Source organism: Buteo buteo, chromosome 4, assembly GCF_964188355.1.
Source record: "Buteo buteo chromosome 4, bButBut1.hap1.1, whole genome shotgun sequence".
Classification (NCBI taxonomy): domain Eukaryota; kingdom Metazoa; phylum Chordata; class Aves; order Accipitriformes; family Accipitridae; genus Buteo; species Buteo buteo.
The window spans coordinates 11130412-11146741 of record NC_134174.1 but is presented as its reverse complement, the minus strand read 5'-3'; the positions used below and the strand labels follow the sequence as shown (position 1 = coordinate 11146741).

Genomic DNA, 16330 nt, shown 5'->3' with positions numbered 1-16330 from the left:
CAGAAATGAAAGTTTTGGCTATCAAAATACTACGGTATGATATATGCAATTTTATATCTTTGCAAGTTTCCATTGGATTGGAATGAATTGGTAATTTCAATGATCTTGCGAAAGTGCTGTCGGATTACTGCTTTTAATTTGAATCAAAAACTACTGGAACCCTTTGTCTGGAGTAGAATTAGGCAAGTGTCAAAAAGCTGCAAGAAATCTCCTGGAAGCCTCTGCCTTTTGGCTTGGGAGCTCCATTGAAGCTCAAGCCCTTGCTCCTTGCCTGAGCTACACTGTGTGGATGTCTGTGCACCATGTTGTATTTTGCTGATCCTGACCTTTTCTCAGGGACTTCCTGGCCTGACCTCAGAGCTGCGTTGTCAATATGGACTTGTTGGGCTGACATGTGAAGCTGACCCCAGGACAAGCACTGCATGCACCAGGAGGTCTTAATATGTCCAACTTTTTTAACCGTGTCTTTTCCACACATTAGTATTTGTGTTGAAGAAAAAATAATAAATAAACAAATAACACCCTACTTCCTAGAACAAGCACTGAGTACACTGTTACTTCTGAACTGACAGTAAGTCTACAAAATAGAGTAAGATTGGAAGTAAGCCAAAAAACTTTCTCCATCCATACCAGCCCAGCAGTGCTGGTACTCATTGACACTCTCTACATGGACAGATACTGCAAACACAACTAGACATTTTATGAAAACAATTACACATTATGTTGTTTCTGTCGTTCTGGATGACAGTATTAAGATTTCTACGTGAGTTTTTCCCAAGTTTTCTTCTGGAAGTGGAGGAAAACAGAGTGAAAAGGAAAATTCTACTATGATGGAGACTGCTCACCCTCCTCATCAGCTTTTTATGCACACTTGTAAGACGCCCCTGAGTCTCATCTTCTCCAGGCTGAAAGCTAGCTCTCTCAGCCTCTCCTTGTATGACAGATCCTCCAAGTCTTTAATCATCTTTGTGGTTTCTCAGTAAGTGTCTGTCTCTCTTGTACTGGGGAGTTTAGAATTGGATCTTTCACTCCAGATGTGTCTCACCAGTGATAAGTCAAGGGGAACGATCACCTCCTTCCACCTGCTAGAAATGCTCTGCCTAATGCATCCCAGGCTGTTGTTGGCCGTGTCCAACTTGTCCATCAGGGTGCCAGTTTTTTTTTCTGCAAAGCTGCTTTCCAGCTAGTCAACCCCCGCAGGTACTGGTGCCTGCAGTTATTCTTCTACCCGATGCAGAACTTCACATTTCCCTTTGTTGAACTCCATGAGATTCCTGTCAGCTCAATTCTTCAGCCTGTTGAGGTTCCTCTGGCAGTACAACCATCTTGTGTATCAGCCACTCCCAGTTTTGTAACCTCTACAGACTTGTTGAGGGTGAAACCTGCCCATCATCCAGGTCACTAATGAAGACGTTGAATAGCGCTGGCCCCAGTATTGAATCCTGGGATACACCACTTTTGACTGGCCTCTGGCTGGACTTTATGCCACTTCTCACAACCCTTTGAGATCAGCAGTTCAGAGATTTTTTAGTCCACCTTACTGTCCATTTATCTAAGTTGTACTTCATCAGTTTGTCTATGAGGTTGCTAAGGGAAAGAGTGTCAAAAGTCTTCTTGAAGCCAAGACAAATGACATCATTGCTTTTCCCTCATCCACCAAGTCTGTCATCTCATCCTAGACCGTTATCAGGTTGATCAGGTATGGTTTCCCCTTTCACCCATGCTGACCACTCCCAATCACCTTCTTGTCTTTACTATGGTTCAAAAGAGTTTCCAGGAGGACTTGCTCCATCACTTTCCCAGGGACTACGGTGAGTCTGACACCTTGTAGTTCCCCAGATACTCCTTCTTGCCCTTCCTGAAGATAGAAGTGACACTTGTTTCCTCGGGAAAGAAGGAACCTCACGAACCTCTCCTGGTTTCCATGACCTTTCAGGGATAATCAAGGAGTGCCTTGCAATGACATCCACTATTCCCCTCAATACTCATGGGTGCCTCCCATCAGGTCACAAAGACTTGTGCTTGTCCAGTTTGTTTAAATGTTCCCTAACCTGATCCTCCTTCACTGAGGGCAAGTCACCCTTGTTCCAGAATTTCCCTCTGATTGCAGACGCCGGCAATTACTGGGGGCTGATCTTATGAGTAAGGACTGAGGTAAAGAAGGTAATGAGTACCTTGGCCTTTTCCGTGCCTTTCGTCAACAAGTCCTCTGCCCCAGCACGGAGCAGCAGGCCCACATTCTGCAGCAAGTCCGTATTTTCCTCAGTCTTTTACTGCTGATGCTCCTGTAGAAGCTCTTTTTGTTGTCCATATCCTTCACCAGATTCAGCTCCAAGTGGGCTTTGGCTTTTCTAACCATGTTTCTACATGTCTGGACGGTGTCTCTATATTCCTCCCAGGTCATCTGTCCTTGCTTCCACCTCTTGTACACTTCCCTTTTAAATTAATAATTTTATCAGGTATCTTCATCACCTGAGGACAGAGATTCCTGTCTTGATCCTGATACAACTCCATAAATGTATGTAAAAAGGAGAAAGCATTCTTACAATGCTGAAACCATCTCTTGAAAGAAAGACTAATTTGTGATATATAACTTTAAACGTAAGAAAGAGTATATAGTACATCCTTCCTAAAAGTTCTATTCACTTTATTTGTTTATTCTTCTCAGTTCTTTTATTAAACTGTTTAATAATTCTTGAGCTGTTCAGAGCTCATACAATAGCTAAGAGAAATCTCAAAATTGTTCTTGGCATCTTCATATCAAAATGGATGGTTACCAGCACAGTAAGAGAGTTTAGCATTTCTGTTCACAAATATGCTGCCATTGAAACTAATGAAAATGTTGATACTAAGTACCCTAACTAATCTTTAAAATTATTTTAGGCAAGACACACTTGCTTAAATAATTTAAAGAAGAAAAAGTTCAGTATGAGGAAACTCATACTGACTTTTTAAATCAAGCTGATTAAACCCCTAACCGAAAAAGAAGAAAAACAAGTTTGATGCCCATGAGGTTTCCTGCATCTTTGGCTCTTCTCTGCCATTTCTGTCTTGATGCTTGAGAGTGAGAGCTGAACTGAGTATGTTCTAGGGAAAAATACTGAATAAACAAAAAGAACTAATGTATTAATCTATGAAGAGAGAAGCTGACCTCAATGCATTCTGTAATTTTTCTGTTGGGGCATCTTGTATGGTAAACATAAGAACTTGCTATACAGTTCCCTTTTATGCTTGGCACTGGTTCTGCCATCACTGCAAATATCAACATATAAGTGTGTTTATATATATACATATATATATATATATTTCTAATACTTAGCTTTCTTGCACATCTGTATCTATCCATCTACACAAATATCTTCCTAAATTTAGCTTGCCTGGATTATATATTTTCTTCTTCTTCAAAACATAACCAAAGGTAACATCACATGGAATGTGGTTTTCTCCTCAGTAAAAATGACATTTTGCATAAGGAACATTTGATGGAATAATTAAGTCATAACACTAAAGGAAGCGAATACTTTGGTACCATTACTTCCTCTACCTGATGTTGTTAGCTATTTTTGTAAAATAGAGTTTCCTATGCTTATTCTACTGCATCTAATTACTATTGTATCTAAGCCTAATACCATTTATTTTAGTGTATAAAGAAGAAGGTCTGAGGAAAGGAACTGCCATATGTCTCAACCTAGGTCATAGTCAGAAGGAAGCTGCCTTGGCCTCAAGATAGAGACAAGGGAACACAAATGTACCAAAGAGTCAGACAAAGCACAGCTGAAAATTATATGAAATCGTATATGTGATGCTAGAGGAGTGTACATCAGTACCAAAACAAGAATATATGTAGGAAACAATGGGATATCTGTAATAGAAAAATAATCTTAATATTTCACACATACTTTCCACACATGGGGTTGCTCATAGAGAGATCCCTTCATGCTGCTGGTTACTATGGTGACAAGGACAGCCCAAGAGCCTACTTAAGACAGAAGTTATGTACCATCTAGCCCATTACTGAAGGCAGTGAGTTATTATCAGATAAAAACATTAGATCAAGAAACCTGTGATTGAAAACACCCTCTATAGCTTAGAGTTACCAAAGATCGATTTTTTTTAAGGGAGGAAAGACTGAGTGGATATAGTTCAGATAATAATGAGCAGACTCGTCTATGCATTTTAATTTTGTTTTTTGATACTTACAAATTATTTCACTAATATCATCACTATGGAGAAATTCATCACTTTGAAGCAGGCTTACCTAAGGCCAATACAACGAAGCAATGTTTTACAATTTATAATATCATTTTCAAAAAGCAAATGTGAAAAGCATCCATTCCAGTATATGAAACTTGATTTCATTGTCAGCACATTTTTGTGTGTCAGCAAACTGAGACAAAGAGTTTACAAAATGACAAAGATGGACAACCTTGCACAAAGACTTATTCTAAAAATCTGAAACCCAAAGGGCTTACCTATTTGAGCTATAAATGGAAGGAAGTGGGAAGAAGATGCACAGAACAACACACATACAACTTAAGGACTGTCAGACTGCTCCAGGTTACTGTGTGTGTGTGTGCAGAATTTAGAAATTGGGAAATTACCCAGGAATTTATGAAGTTAAGTTCTAACAGGACTAGACAGCTACTAAGGACTTAGGCACTTAGCTATGGAATAAGCAGGAGGTGTGACTATCTGAGTTTTATATCAAATTTAAATTTGTGTTTAGATGCAGTATATACAAGCAACATATCCACCTGCAAAATATGGAAAACAAGCTTCTCCCATTTTATAAAGATGTTCTAAGGAAGAATACATAGAGACTCTGAGGCTCCTGTGTTGTGCTGGTAAACAACTGGAATAGACAGGTTAGCTAGACATAATATATTTTTCAATATATGAGATAATCTTACACTTGAAAATGAATTTCCTAGAGATTGGCACAGAGATGCATTTAAGAAACATTTCTTTTTCAGCATTTGCAAAACATCACTGTATAGTAAGCAGTGACAAATGGTGAACAAAACACAGTACTAATATATCCCAAAAGCATTGAAACAGAACGCTTGGAAATAAAAGAAATATTAAATTAGCATTTTCAATATTATTTTTTTCTGCAACATCTCACTGTATTTATTTCATAAGCATCTAGCATGACAAAACAAACAGGATTCAAGTGCTATGAAATATTCTTCCTGTAAACTAGCCTAAGGCAGTTTCTCTGCCTGTGCTAGCCATTGTGCTAATGATACAGTAACAGCTTTAGAATAATCCCCTTCACCCTCAGAAACACAAGCAATCTGGTAGAAACAGAAGAGAAAGGATCTCAAAGTTCTTCCTTAGCCAGTTGTAGGCAAGAGACAAGACACTGCACACAATTGTCTTGTGTGTAGTGGACACATTATTCTGTCAATGATAACAGCATCACTTAACAAGAATAGCAGCAGCACAGGCAGTATGCCTTGGCATAAAACAAGCCTTTCCATTAGCTAGTACACATCAAAAATCAAATTAAGGCTACTGGTGATCTAAATTCAGTGAAATATACTTCTATTTAAATTAATTAGTGTGATCCAGTAATAGGATTCTTCAACAGGTGGAACAGATGCTGGTTGAAATGATCAAGTTGTATTCATTGACCCTGGCTCTAACAGCAAAGACAAGCAAAGACCTAATTGTCAGAGACTGTGGATTCTGCAGGACATAAACATAGCATGGTGCAATCATATTTTCACTGACTTTAACCATAAGATTGTATGTCTAGTCACTGAGTTACTGTTTTAAAAACTAGACAGGAACAAAAACCTCACTGGCAAATATTCAACTGATTATTTACACAACAGAATTAGAAATAGAAAACAATACAAAAATAAAATTAAACTCCAGCTTTTCGAAGGACATCTTCTTCCATTCCTCTTACTGTAAAAAGTACTAGTTATATATTTCACCCCCAGTTTCTTCTCCCTCATACTAGCTTTATGCCAGAGTAATTTCACCGTCCTTGAGTTACTTCTGATATACAGAAACTGCATCTCTGTAAGAAAGTAATTTTTAGTTCTCTATTATTGCTTGTAAATAATTCAGGATATTTTCAAGGCAATATGTGACACAGGACAGTTCTTTAGGAGACTTCAGTTACCTGGGTAATACCTCGCGAGGCCAGTTGCACTACCAAAAACCTGCCATAATAAAGTGGGGTCTTCTTCTCTGTTCCGCTTGAATACATCATCCAATGCTGCAGTCCAGTTAAGTTCATTTAACACTATTGTTGCTGTCAAAGAAAAAAACATATTTGGTATTACAAAGTTACATCCTAACACAAGCAGCCATGACTACAAAAAGTAAACCAAACTACTGCAGAAAGTAATAACATTTCATTTAACTAATCCACAAAGTAAATTTAAAGAAACACAGTCCTCTTCCTTGGGAGTTTTCTTTAAGAAGTTCCTTATGCTCTCTTCTTCCCATTCCTTTATTTGTATGCAATGACTGTTGGCTTATTTGCATAGCCAATATCTTCGACGAATAGTTTGTTTATGAGATGTCACTGCAGTTGCACTTCCCAGTTATAGAAAAATACATGCAAGCATACAAAGTTGATGTTTACTAATTACAGCATACTGCAATAAGAACAACTAGAATGACATCAGCAATAGTAGGTATTTATCTCTTATAAGGTAACAAAGACATCCCTTTCCAAATGGATGCTCTAAGAGGATTATATGGGGAAAAGACAATTATGAGTTATTTGAATTATAGTATTAAGGTGGGACTGCATGCACAGTAATACTCATTATTACATGCTAACAAGATCTTAATGTTTATAGATGTGATCACTTACAGAAAGATCAGCAATGTGAACATTAATATTTATGACTTGGGTCAGTTCCACAATTAACTTAAAATACAAGGAAATTCACATTTCAACTAAACAAGAGTGTGGCCTATTATACAGAAACTTACATTCACAAAGTTGTCCTGTACCAATGCTTGTTTTGATCAATCAAATATATTACATAATCAATCAAATATATAGTATATTAACATGTTCTATGCCTTTTTGAAAAAAGATATGTTGGGAAACTTACTCTAAAACTGATGAACACTGCTACAGTAATAGTCAATTGACTACAGTCAGTAGTCAATGAAATTTTATTGTAATACAGAATACCTTATAACTTATGATAAATCATGCTTTTCACCTCATTTAATCAGTTGTCAATATCTCATTAATCCCCCCTCCTCCCCAATCTTAATAATGTTAGGCAATAGCAAGTATTCAGTTAATTAGAAAAAGCAAGAGCTTTTTGTTGGTTTGGTCACTGATTCTTTCTTTTGTGTTGCCTAATGGCACTGTATGTAATGTTTCTAAAACTGAAACACCTAGATTAGCAAGCCAAGAGAGGAAAGGGAACTAGAAGGGAAAAAACATTTGAAAACAGCTAAAGATGTAGGTATAAACCCTACAAAAGTTAACACTGTAATACAGATCCTGCTTACACTATGGTATTGCACACAGGAAAGAAAATTCAACTTCTCTTGCTAATGGGCAAGTCAAGTTGAAATAAACACAGTTCATGTTTAAGGCCCCTGAGTGGCATCACAGTACAAAATTTGATATTTAGGCCTACATTCTAGCTCTCTGCTACCATGAAAAAAAGAAACAATAAAAATAAGGACAGGTTGAAATTTAACATTTGACAGGCCATTTCCAAAGTGAGGTTGTTAACAGGTACTAGAGAAATGAGATCACAACATCAAATTTTATAGGCTTGTTTTTAAAGGTTAAGGAGAAAATTGCTACACCATGTATTTTGCAGAAAGGTTTATTTGTTTTTTTCAAAGTAGTTTTAAGATAACATTGCTCTCTCAAGATAGAGCTTTTTATAGAAATATCAATTTCCAACTCTTGAGATTCCCTGTAAGCAATAAGCTTGTACTATATACCTGTCTCTTTGTAAAGTAGATAATTATAAATATATATATGTTTACTTAAGAAAGAGGTATAATTCCCTGAGGCACCATGAGAAGTTAATTATCATTTAAAAATGGTTACTGTTCAATTATCTTTTCTAGATCCTGTTTGACCTACTGTGTAATTAAGCATTATGTACAGACTTTCTAAATTTGACTTTGTGTCAGATCTTACTTCCAGAAGTGGCTCCATGAAGTCATTAGAAGCTCTGTCGTTTACTTAGACAAGAATTTCCTTTCAGCTTGACTTTGGTTTTTTTCATGTTACTGTTTCCTCATCTGATGTACAAAGTACTTGGCCCAGTGGAAGCCTATGCCAATGGTTCCTGGTGGCACTGGAGCTTAGGACACTTACTTAAGGCACATGGGAGACAATAATTCCTACCTCTTTGCCAGCTGACAAAGCATTTAGGTTTCAGGGTCCTCTGAATTCCCAAGCCCCATAACAATATAAACCAATGCATTTCTTTGGCCTTGTGACCTGACTTAAAATTGCTGCAGCCTCTACCCCCAAATCCGTCAGTGGCTTTACCATCCTGGTCAGACCACTGATATCCCTATTCAGCAAAACATTCAATCAGGAAAAAAATATCTTTAAGTTAATCATTCTCATAAATGCTTTTCTAAATCGGTGACCATACACCCCATAAAAAAACTCTTCACATCTGAAATGTGATACGATATTTCTAAAGAGAGGATTTCCTTCAGACCACAATCTTACTAATGAAAAAACTATATTCAATGAAGATATATTAAACATCTAACTATACATTGACAAATACTGATGCATAGAGTGTCTGTGTAACATCACCCAAAAATGTAGTTATATATATATATATGATCCTATATGTTTACACATACCTCTGCACATAGACAGTCATACATATACAAATACATATTTAAAATATATGCATATACAAAAATGGACAAACTAAAGAGACAATCTACAAATAGTAAAATAACTAAGGACTGAAGTAAAGAATTGGAACTGATAATTTCAGCATTCTATTAGACTTGTTGAGATTAGGCTATAAAGCAAAAAAATATAGCTTACTAGATCTTATTTGTAATATTTGTAAAGAAGTGATACTTTATAGTCAGAGTCACGAGTTTTATGATCTTATTTATGTCCCACTTTCCCCTTCCTCCTTCTCTATAACTTTCTCCCAGAGACAAATAAAATACCCTAAAAAAATGCAAGAACTTGGAGCAAGGGGAAAAAACCCCAACCCAACACATGAAGTTGGAATTAAAAAAATAAATAATGAGGAATTCCAGATGAGCAACAAGAACAGAGCATCCTAACAGAAGTAAAACTGAACGAATCTGGGAAAAGGCGACTAACAGTATGTAACATATCTGTTCTCAGGTACTGAAAAACATATCTTCCTGCACTCCAGAAATTCATAGTTAAGCGATCAAGTCTCATTTCAGACATAAACTTTAACAGCACACATGTAAGGTTCAACATGTACCACCTTCCTCTTAATTCACTTTCTCATTATGACAACAATTTGTGCTTGAAACAGAGACACAGAATTTATTTGCTGGGACTGACAGGTAAATAGCTGATTGTACAATCATTAAAACAATTATTCCTGGAACAGTTTGCTATTTGTAATTCAAACTTGCTCCCTTCATTGAGGGTTTTTGTTCATTTGCTTTATTCTATCTACGTGTACTTGATATAGAATGCACCCACATTTGTGTTAACTAATCCAGTAATCAGTAAATAAGGAAAAGGGTGCTGGGAATTTAAGCTTTAATCATGTATTTCTCTAAGTGTTTTTCCACAACTTGTATTACTCTCTTGCTTCTGCTAAAGAATACACCCTGGACTTCAAAAGGCAAGCTGTAAATCAAGTCCCCTACTTTTTTTTTAAATGCAATACCTCTTGTAATAGGCAATTTCAAACCAATACCTCAAGATTCTTATTTAAAGCCCACGGCAATGGATTTGAAACTCGCCGACCAAAGAAAAGCAAGCAAAAATGCTCATAAACAGCAACAAAACTATTCTTCAAATGCTTCCTACTAAAATATCATGATTCTCAATTTGCACATAAAAATCAATGCAGTGCTACTTTCACTAGCTCATATTAGAGACCACGGAACCTGTCAGAATACCCTAATTTGAGAGACATGGATTTATACTGACTTTGTGAATATGGTGAGAATTTCATTTATTCTTCTGTTATTAAAAAAAATGCATTTTACTAAAATAAAATGTTTAGAGGTGTTATAGCCACACCAACTGAGATGCTGTATATCCTAGAAACACTTGCTTTTCCTTTTGAGCTAACTTCCGCACAGGAAAGAGCTTTTGACTGATAATTGGCAGAAAATCTAGTTGAAGACAACTCTCCAATAAGCTTATTTCCAATTCTGCTAAAAGAAGTCTTTGAAGATTACTACTTCAAGGTACTTCAGGTGCTACCTTTCACTTGATATGGGCAAGATGAAAAAACAAAATTTATCATCACACAATGGGAAACATCATTCTTTCCGGCTAATTCCACTGAACTCCATCCATCTTTTCCTTTTTTTCCCTCTTCTTTATGACATGAGGTTTAGGGGCCTTGACAAGGAATGGATTCAATTTTCCTCTGCAAACACAATCAATATAAAGTAAAGAGCACTACCATGCTCTCTTTAAAAGAACTGGAATACACTTCTGATGATTTATTCAATATACAGGCCCTGCCCTACATACAAGGTAGAGTACAACTTTATTTGAAAAGCCTGAGAGCTATTTACTATATCTGAAAATATGTGAGCTGCTGTTCCCTGACGTGGCAGCTACACGTACAGTGGGTAGAACAGAAGGGAGCTCCTCAGCAGTTCATTAATCTTCTTCTAGCGTATGGAATGTATTACACTTCCATATCCCGTTTAATGAAGTTGACTCATTGATTTCTTTAAAGATAACACTGACTAGTTATTGTTATGAATGAAATATATATTTACAATCAAATATTATGGTATTTAAAAGCAGGCACAGAGGGACAATACATTTGCAAGTGCATCTTTTTGTATACATGTGTGCAGACACAGAGGCTTCGATCTGTAGCCATGCTAATCAGGTATTATAGAAACTCTTCTGAAGGTATAAACTAGTCTTCTTTATGATTTATGTGTTTCACTAATTTTTTTCAAGATTACATTCCTTCCAGCTTTTGTTAAATTACATAGAATGTTACACACTGTCACTGGAAAGTGGTACTCCCATTTCGTTTTATGTTGGACTAAGAAGGAATTGTCTTTTTTATTTTAAGGCATTTTTAATAAGATTTTTTCACTGACTTATATAGATATGTGTATATATATATGTCTACACACGCATACAAATTCTTTCCATAATTCCCAAATATAGTGATTCGAAGAACTATTCTGGTAGTAACTTGAACTTCAGTCCATCAAATTTAGATGCATGTTTTAAGCCATCTTCTTCTCTCATGCAAAGTTCAGCATGAGCAAAAGGCCAGAGCAAAGGAAAGATTATACGAGCTCCAAACTGAACACTGTCTCCAAGGTAACTGGTCCTCGGAGTAGAATCAGAAATCTGAATTTAGATACTTAAGCTTTCTAGGAAAACTAAGCAGGAAAGTGTCCAACCCAAAAGAGTCACCCAAAAAACTTCACAGCTGATTAGAAACCAGTTAAAAGAGAGACACAGGAAAATTCTGAGAGCTAGGGGAACTGGGGAGTGTTTTATCCAACCTCTCTATAGAGTTTAACCAAATAAACCAGAGCACACTGTGAGATACATATGTGGATTGCAGGAGTGTGTATCTACGAACTGCATGATTTCAATATAGTTTGTGAACATACTCCAGAGTACCAAATTTATCAGATTAGTTACAAACATTGTAATAAATTGTATTTAGTTTGAAAACATCCACCAGCTGATTTGGAAGTGTTCTATTTATTTATTTATTTAACTGCATACTTTGAAAGGTAAAGAATTACAAATGGGAAAAATATTACAAACTGAATTGACTGTGTTCATTTTTATCAAAACAAGGATTTATGAATGCAAAGGAAATTTATTCTTTTCATTCAAAGCACGGGAGGAAAAAAAAAAAAGTCTTAAAATTTAACATACAATAGCTGTTATACAGTGGCATTTCCAATTGGGTAGGTCATTACTTCGAGTGATGCTCTGCTGGATCTTGTATATATAAACCAGTTTCAAAATCTTGTTTTGAAAGTAGTTTGTATTTCCTGTCATAATGGAACTCAAAATTACTGGATAATCAGAACTGTTTGGGTAATATGCATTCAATGGTGCATAAAAAGCAAAGTATTAAAATACAATTTTTAGCATATGGAACAATAATGAAATAAAATAATTTCAGCCTCTAAGATTGCTGAAAGAAAACTTTATAGAGTAGATATTTTACACTCTTAATTAAAAGCATAAATGATAAAATGTCAGTACTTTTTTCTTTAAATGAACAACTTCTCTACTCCCCATTAGATATGTGGCATTATGTCCCAGACACTTCTATAAATAATTCTCTGAAGAAGTCACTGAAGTCTAGCATACTGTTGTGTCTGTGTCAAATCAAGTAAATTAATTGGCAATGCCATACGCTGTCTGCTGACTGGCTTAGCTGCCACATGCTGATGGCTAGAGAAGCACAGTAAAAGCTCATTAAAATAAGAAACGCCCAGGAGAAGGAAATGAGAATAAAAATGTCAAGGAGAGAAGATGGAATTAAGCTTCTATTATAGCTCAACAAAAAAGAGTTAATATAACGCAGAGTCATAGACTCTACAATATACATTCATAATTTTTCAACAAGTTACTTATCTCTATAAAAAAGACATCTATATTATACACTGCAACCAGTCTTTCTGCATCTTAGAAGTTGGGAGGGATGAACACTGTTTTTTGCCTTGCTTCCTCTAATATCAAAATATACCAGAATGTACTCTAGAATGGAATAATACCCGACGTAACCAACCGTACAGTACTGTAGGGTTTTTTCTGGGAAGATGGCAAAAAGAAAAAATATATGAAAGATACTGTTGATTAGAGTGCTTCTTGAGGACTTACAGATTTTGTAGAGCTATGCACAGTGTAAGAACCTAAGTAAATGAAAACCAGAATGAACTTATTAACGTAATTACAGCATATCATTATTTTTTACTATTTATTATTAGTTTTTACAGGTAACTTTGAAGTAGGCCCTCTAATTGGAAATAATTCCTTTGTTAAAAAAACAGATGAAGTATTATTTTTAAGTGACTATGCTGTATTTTTATGGAAATATCAGGGATTAAATATCAACAAAACACCCACTTAGAAAGTAATGAAGACCATATTACACTTATTAACTCTGGTCTTCCTTCACTTTGCTCTAATTTTTTGTTAGCATTTCAAAGGATATCATAGTGACACTCAAATTAAACTAGCTATAGAGATATGCTTGATCTTTAATGAAGACTTCTCTCTATAAAAAATTTTAATTAGTTGTTAACAAAAAGAAACCAACCCAATCAAAAGACCATCTGGAAATGGTTCTGGAATAGTTTACTACACTTTGCCTTCAGTCTGCCAGGGTACCACCACTTCAATAACTTGCCAGTCACTAGAGCACCTTACAAGATCAGTAAATCTTAAGCAGTAGCTGGGTTAAGGAAAAGAGCTAGAAATAGGCCAGCTAATGCAAAAATGTTCTTTCTCCTACCTCATGCTTTCTGCAACTTTTCAACTATTTTGTCAATTCCCATTACAATTTATATTACTTGTAGTCTGAAAACTCAATTAATTCCAAAATGGATGCTATCACATTAGCTTTATGTAGATCGCCTATTAAAAAGTTCTTACAATTTTTCTTACAACATGTACATTGTCCTTCAACAGCAATTCCTTCTGTCCTCTCCCCAGCCATGGTAAATTGAAAAGCACAAGTATCTCCAGCAAAAATAAAGATATGTTAATACAATAAAATAAAGATCACTTGACACATTGTCTGGGATACTGTGTGTTTGTTTTGTCCATTATGCCAAAGAGATGAATTGCAAGTGGACAAAGTGCTGAAAATGGCCACTAAGATACCTGGTGAAGAACAGGAAAACTGTCTTCTGAAAGAAGACAGAGTTTGAGTAATATAACATAGAAAAATGAGGCAGAGTCAGAAAGCAAGCCCACCCCTGAAAAGGGTATGTAAGGATAAGGATGCCAGTGGCACAATTACAAAAGGGTATAAAGTACTTAACAATAAATTGGAGCAGGTGATTAGGAGGCCTCTTTTAGAGCAGAAGGTCTTAGAATGGCCTTCTGCTAGGAGACACAAACAAGGAGCCCAGATCTTTTAAGCCAGAGCTTGATGAGTTTATTAAAACAATGAGACTGACTAGCTTGATTAAGAATTGGATTTGTCAAGCAAAAGCTGCCCTGTTCTGATATATCACCCTTTGTTACCAATAAAGAAAAGGTCCTTTTAGAAGCGAAATTTAGTAACCATAAACACTACAGTTTTATACAGTGTTAATGGCAGCACAAGAATTGGAAGTAAAACTGCTTTTCTGATTAATTTTTAATTCATGAATACTAAATGTTTGCAAATAAATGATGGATAATTTTTTACTACATTAACATATATCTCTCTATAGAACATACATATGCATGCTCTCTATATTATAAAATCTATCTTTTAAATATATATTAAAATTATGTATTATATAAATATTTTCTATATAATACATAGAACATATATGGAGAACATACATATATATCATTGGCAATATTTTTTTCTGAGGTTTAGGGCATTTTAATAAATATTAAAATAATACAGTGGATTCGGCTAATGGCTTCTAATTTAATCCCCATACAAATGAAATATTAATGAATAGCAGGCTGGTTTAATCTATCTAAAGGTATCTCTGGCAACAGAAATCCAAGACACACCGAGTGTGAGGGGAATACAATGCACAAGCGGGAAACGTGAGAAAAATGATGATGAGACAAGGTCTGTTTCATCACCTGAGATGGTACAGATGTGACAGCTCCTGCTCCTTGTCAATATTCTAACTCATGGACGAGTCTTGCGAACTAAAAATAATGAAATTTCCACAACATTTCTTTTTGTTGTTGTTGGTTTTGGCCAAGGGTTGCACCAAAGAGGAAAAGGACAGATACTTTCTAAAATTCAGCTACCCAAGGAAGAAGTCCTTCTCTCCAACAGATGAAACATCTGTCCCACGTGGAATTGCATTATGCTTTCTTGGAAGCAGAACACAAAAATAAAATAGAAACTGTATTCTGTAGCCTGGCATCATCATAGGTATTGTACCTCAACTGTTAATTAAGCTTGGTTGGGCATTGTTTTCCAGGTTGTGTAGAGGCAATATGAATAAAACTCTTCTCTCTTAAAGATCAAGGGGCTATAGGGTCCTAGAAAGGTGAAAGTTCAAAGCTTGCTGCCTGTACAAACAGAGGTTCTCCTTCTCTCTCTGAAGACATTGCTATTTCTTGCTATAAACAAAGACTTTGCCTGTATCTTTACATGAGGAAAAATACATTATTTTTATTTCATCTATAGCATTCAATCTACGAGGAATGAAACACACACTGCCAGTCCTGTGCTTCCAAGATGCCAAGCTGAATTCCACTCCTGGGGTGAATCCTGGCCTTCCTGAAGTTAATGACAAAACTCCTTTACTGCACAGGGAGTTCATCCTTCATCTTCAGAACACTGTAACCGTGCAGTGTTCAGCCGCTCTCTCTGTACATAGTATTTTGTCAGTCTAATGCAATAAGCAGATCACAGAATTAGGAGCCAGGACTTATTACTTTAGATTTTTTAAGCAAACGAAAAAACACCACCCATACAAATCACTTCATAAGACTCAAAATGCCTTTGAAATAATGAAAGACTCAAAAGGATCTTCAGAAACGCAGTAAAATTAAGCTTCTTTGTAGTTTCTTTTTGTCTGCTTCCATGTCATCAGTACTCTTAGGATTCATCTGAATTTTCTGTACTCACTGTTTTATTCACTCAGCACAGCAGTTCTTTGTTCTACAATGTCCAAACAGAAATACATTTTTATAATCATGCGCTTGCTGAAGATCTCCTAGTTTTTAATTTACTTTGTGTTTATATAAAACAACAGGAAGAGGCAGTAAGGTTGCAGAAAACAACCGGAATGGGATGAAGAAAGAAATCTTACTGCCTTATATAAAACTACCCTATTGTTTAAGAAGAAATCTTATCGCCTCATATATATACCTACCCTAATTGTTTAAATTGTACTAAATTTCAGCTACTGTAGCTTCCCATATTTAACTAAGGGCCATAATCCTTCCTGAATGAGTAAATACTGCATAAACAGAGCTTTTAAAATCAGA

The 16330-nt window shown here is 35.8% G+C and overlaps 1 protein-coding gene across 5 annotated transcripts in view; it reads right to left on the bottom strand.

Moving 5' to 3' along the window:
- Positions 1–16330, bottom strand: part of CACNA2D1 (calcium voltage-gated channel auxiliary subunit alpha2delta 1) — a 431292-nt gene that overhangs the window by 122233 nt on the left and 292729 nt on the right. For all 5 annotated transcript variants that reach the window (XM_075024734.1, XM_075024736.1, XM_075024735.1 and 2 more), the window contains exon 7: positions 6137–6268. In XM_075024734.1, the coding sequence (XP_074880835.1) occupies positions 6137–6268 (132 nt within the window). The remainder of the gene's footprint in view (positions 1–6136; positions 6269–16330) is intronic.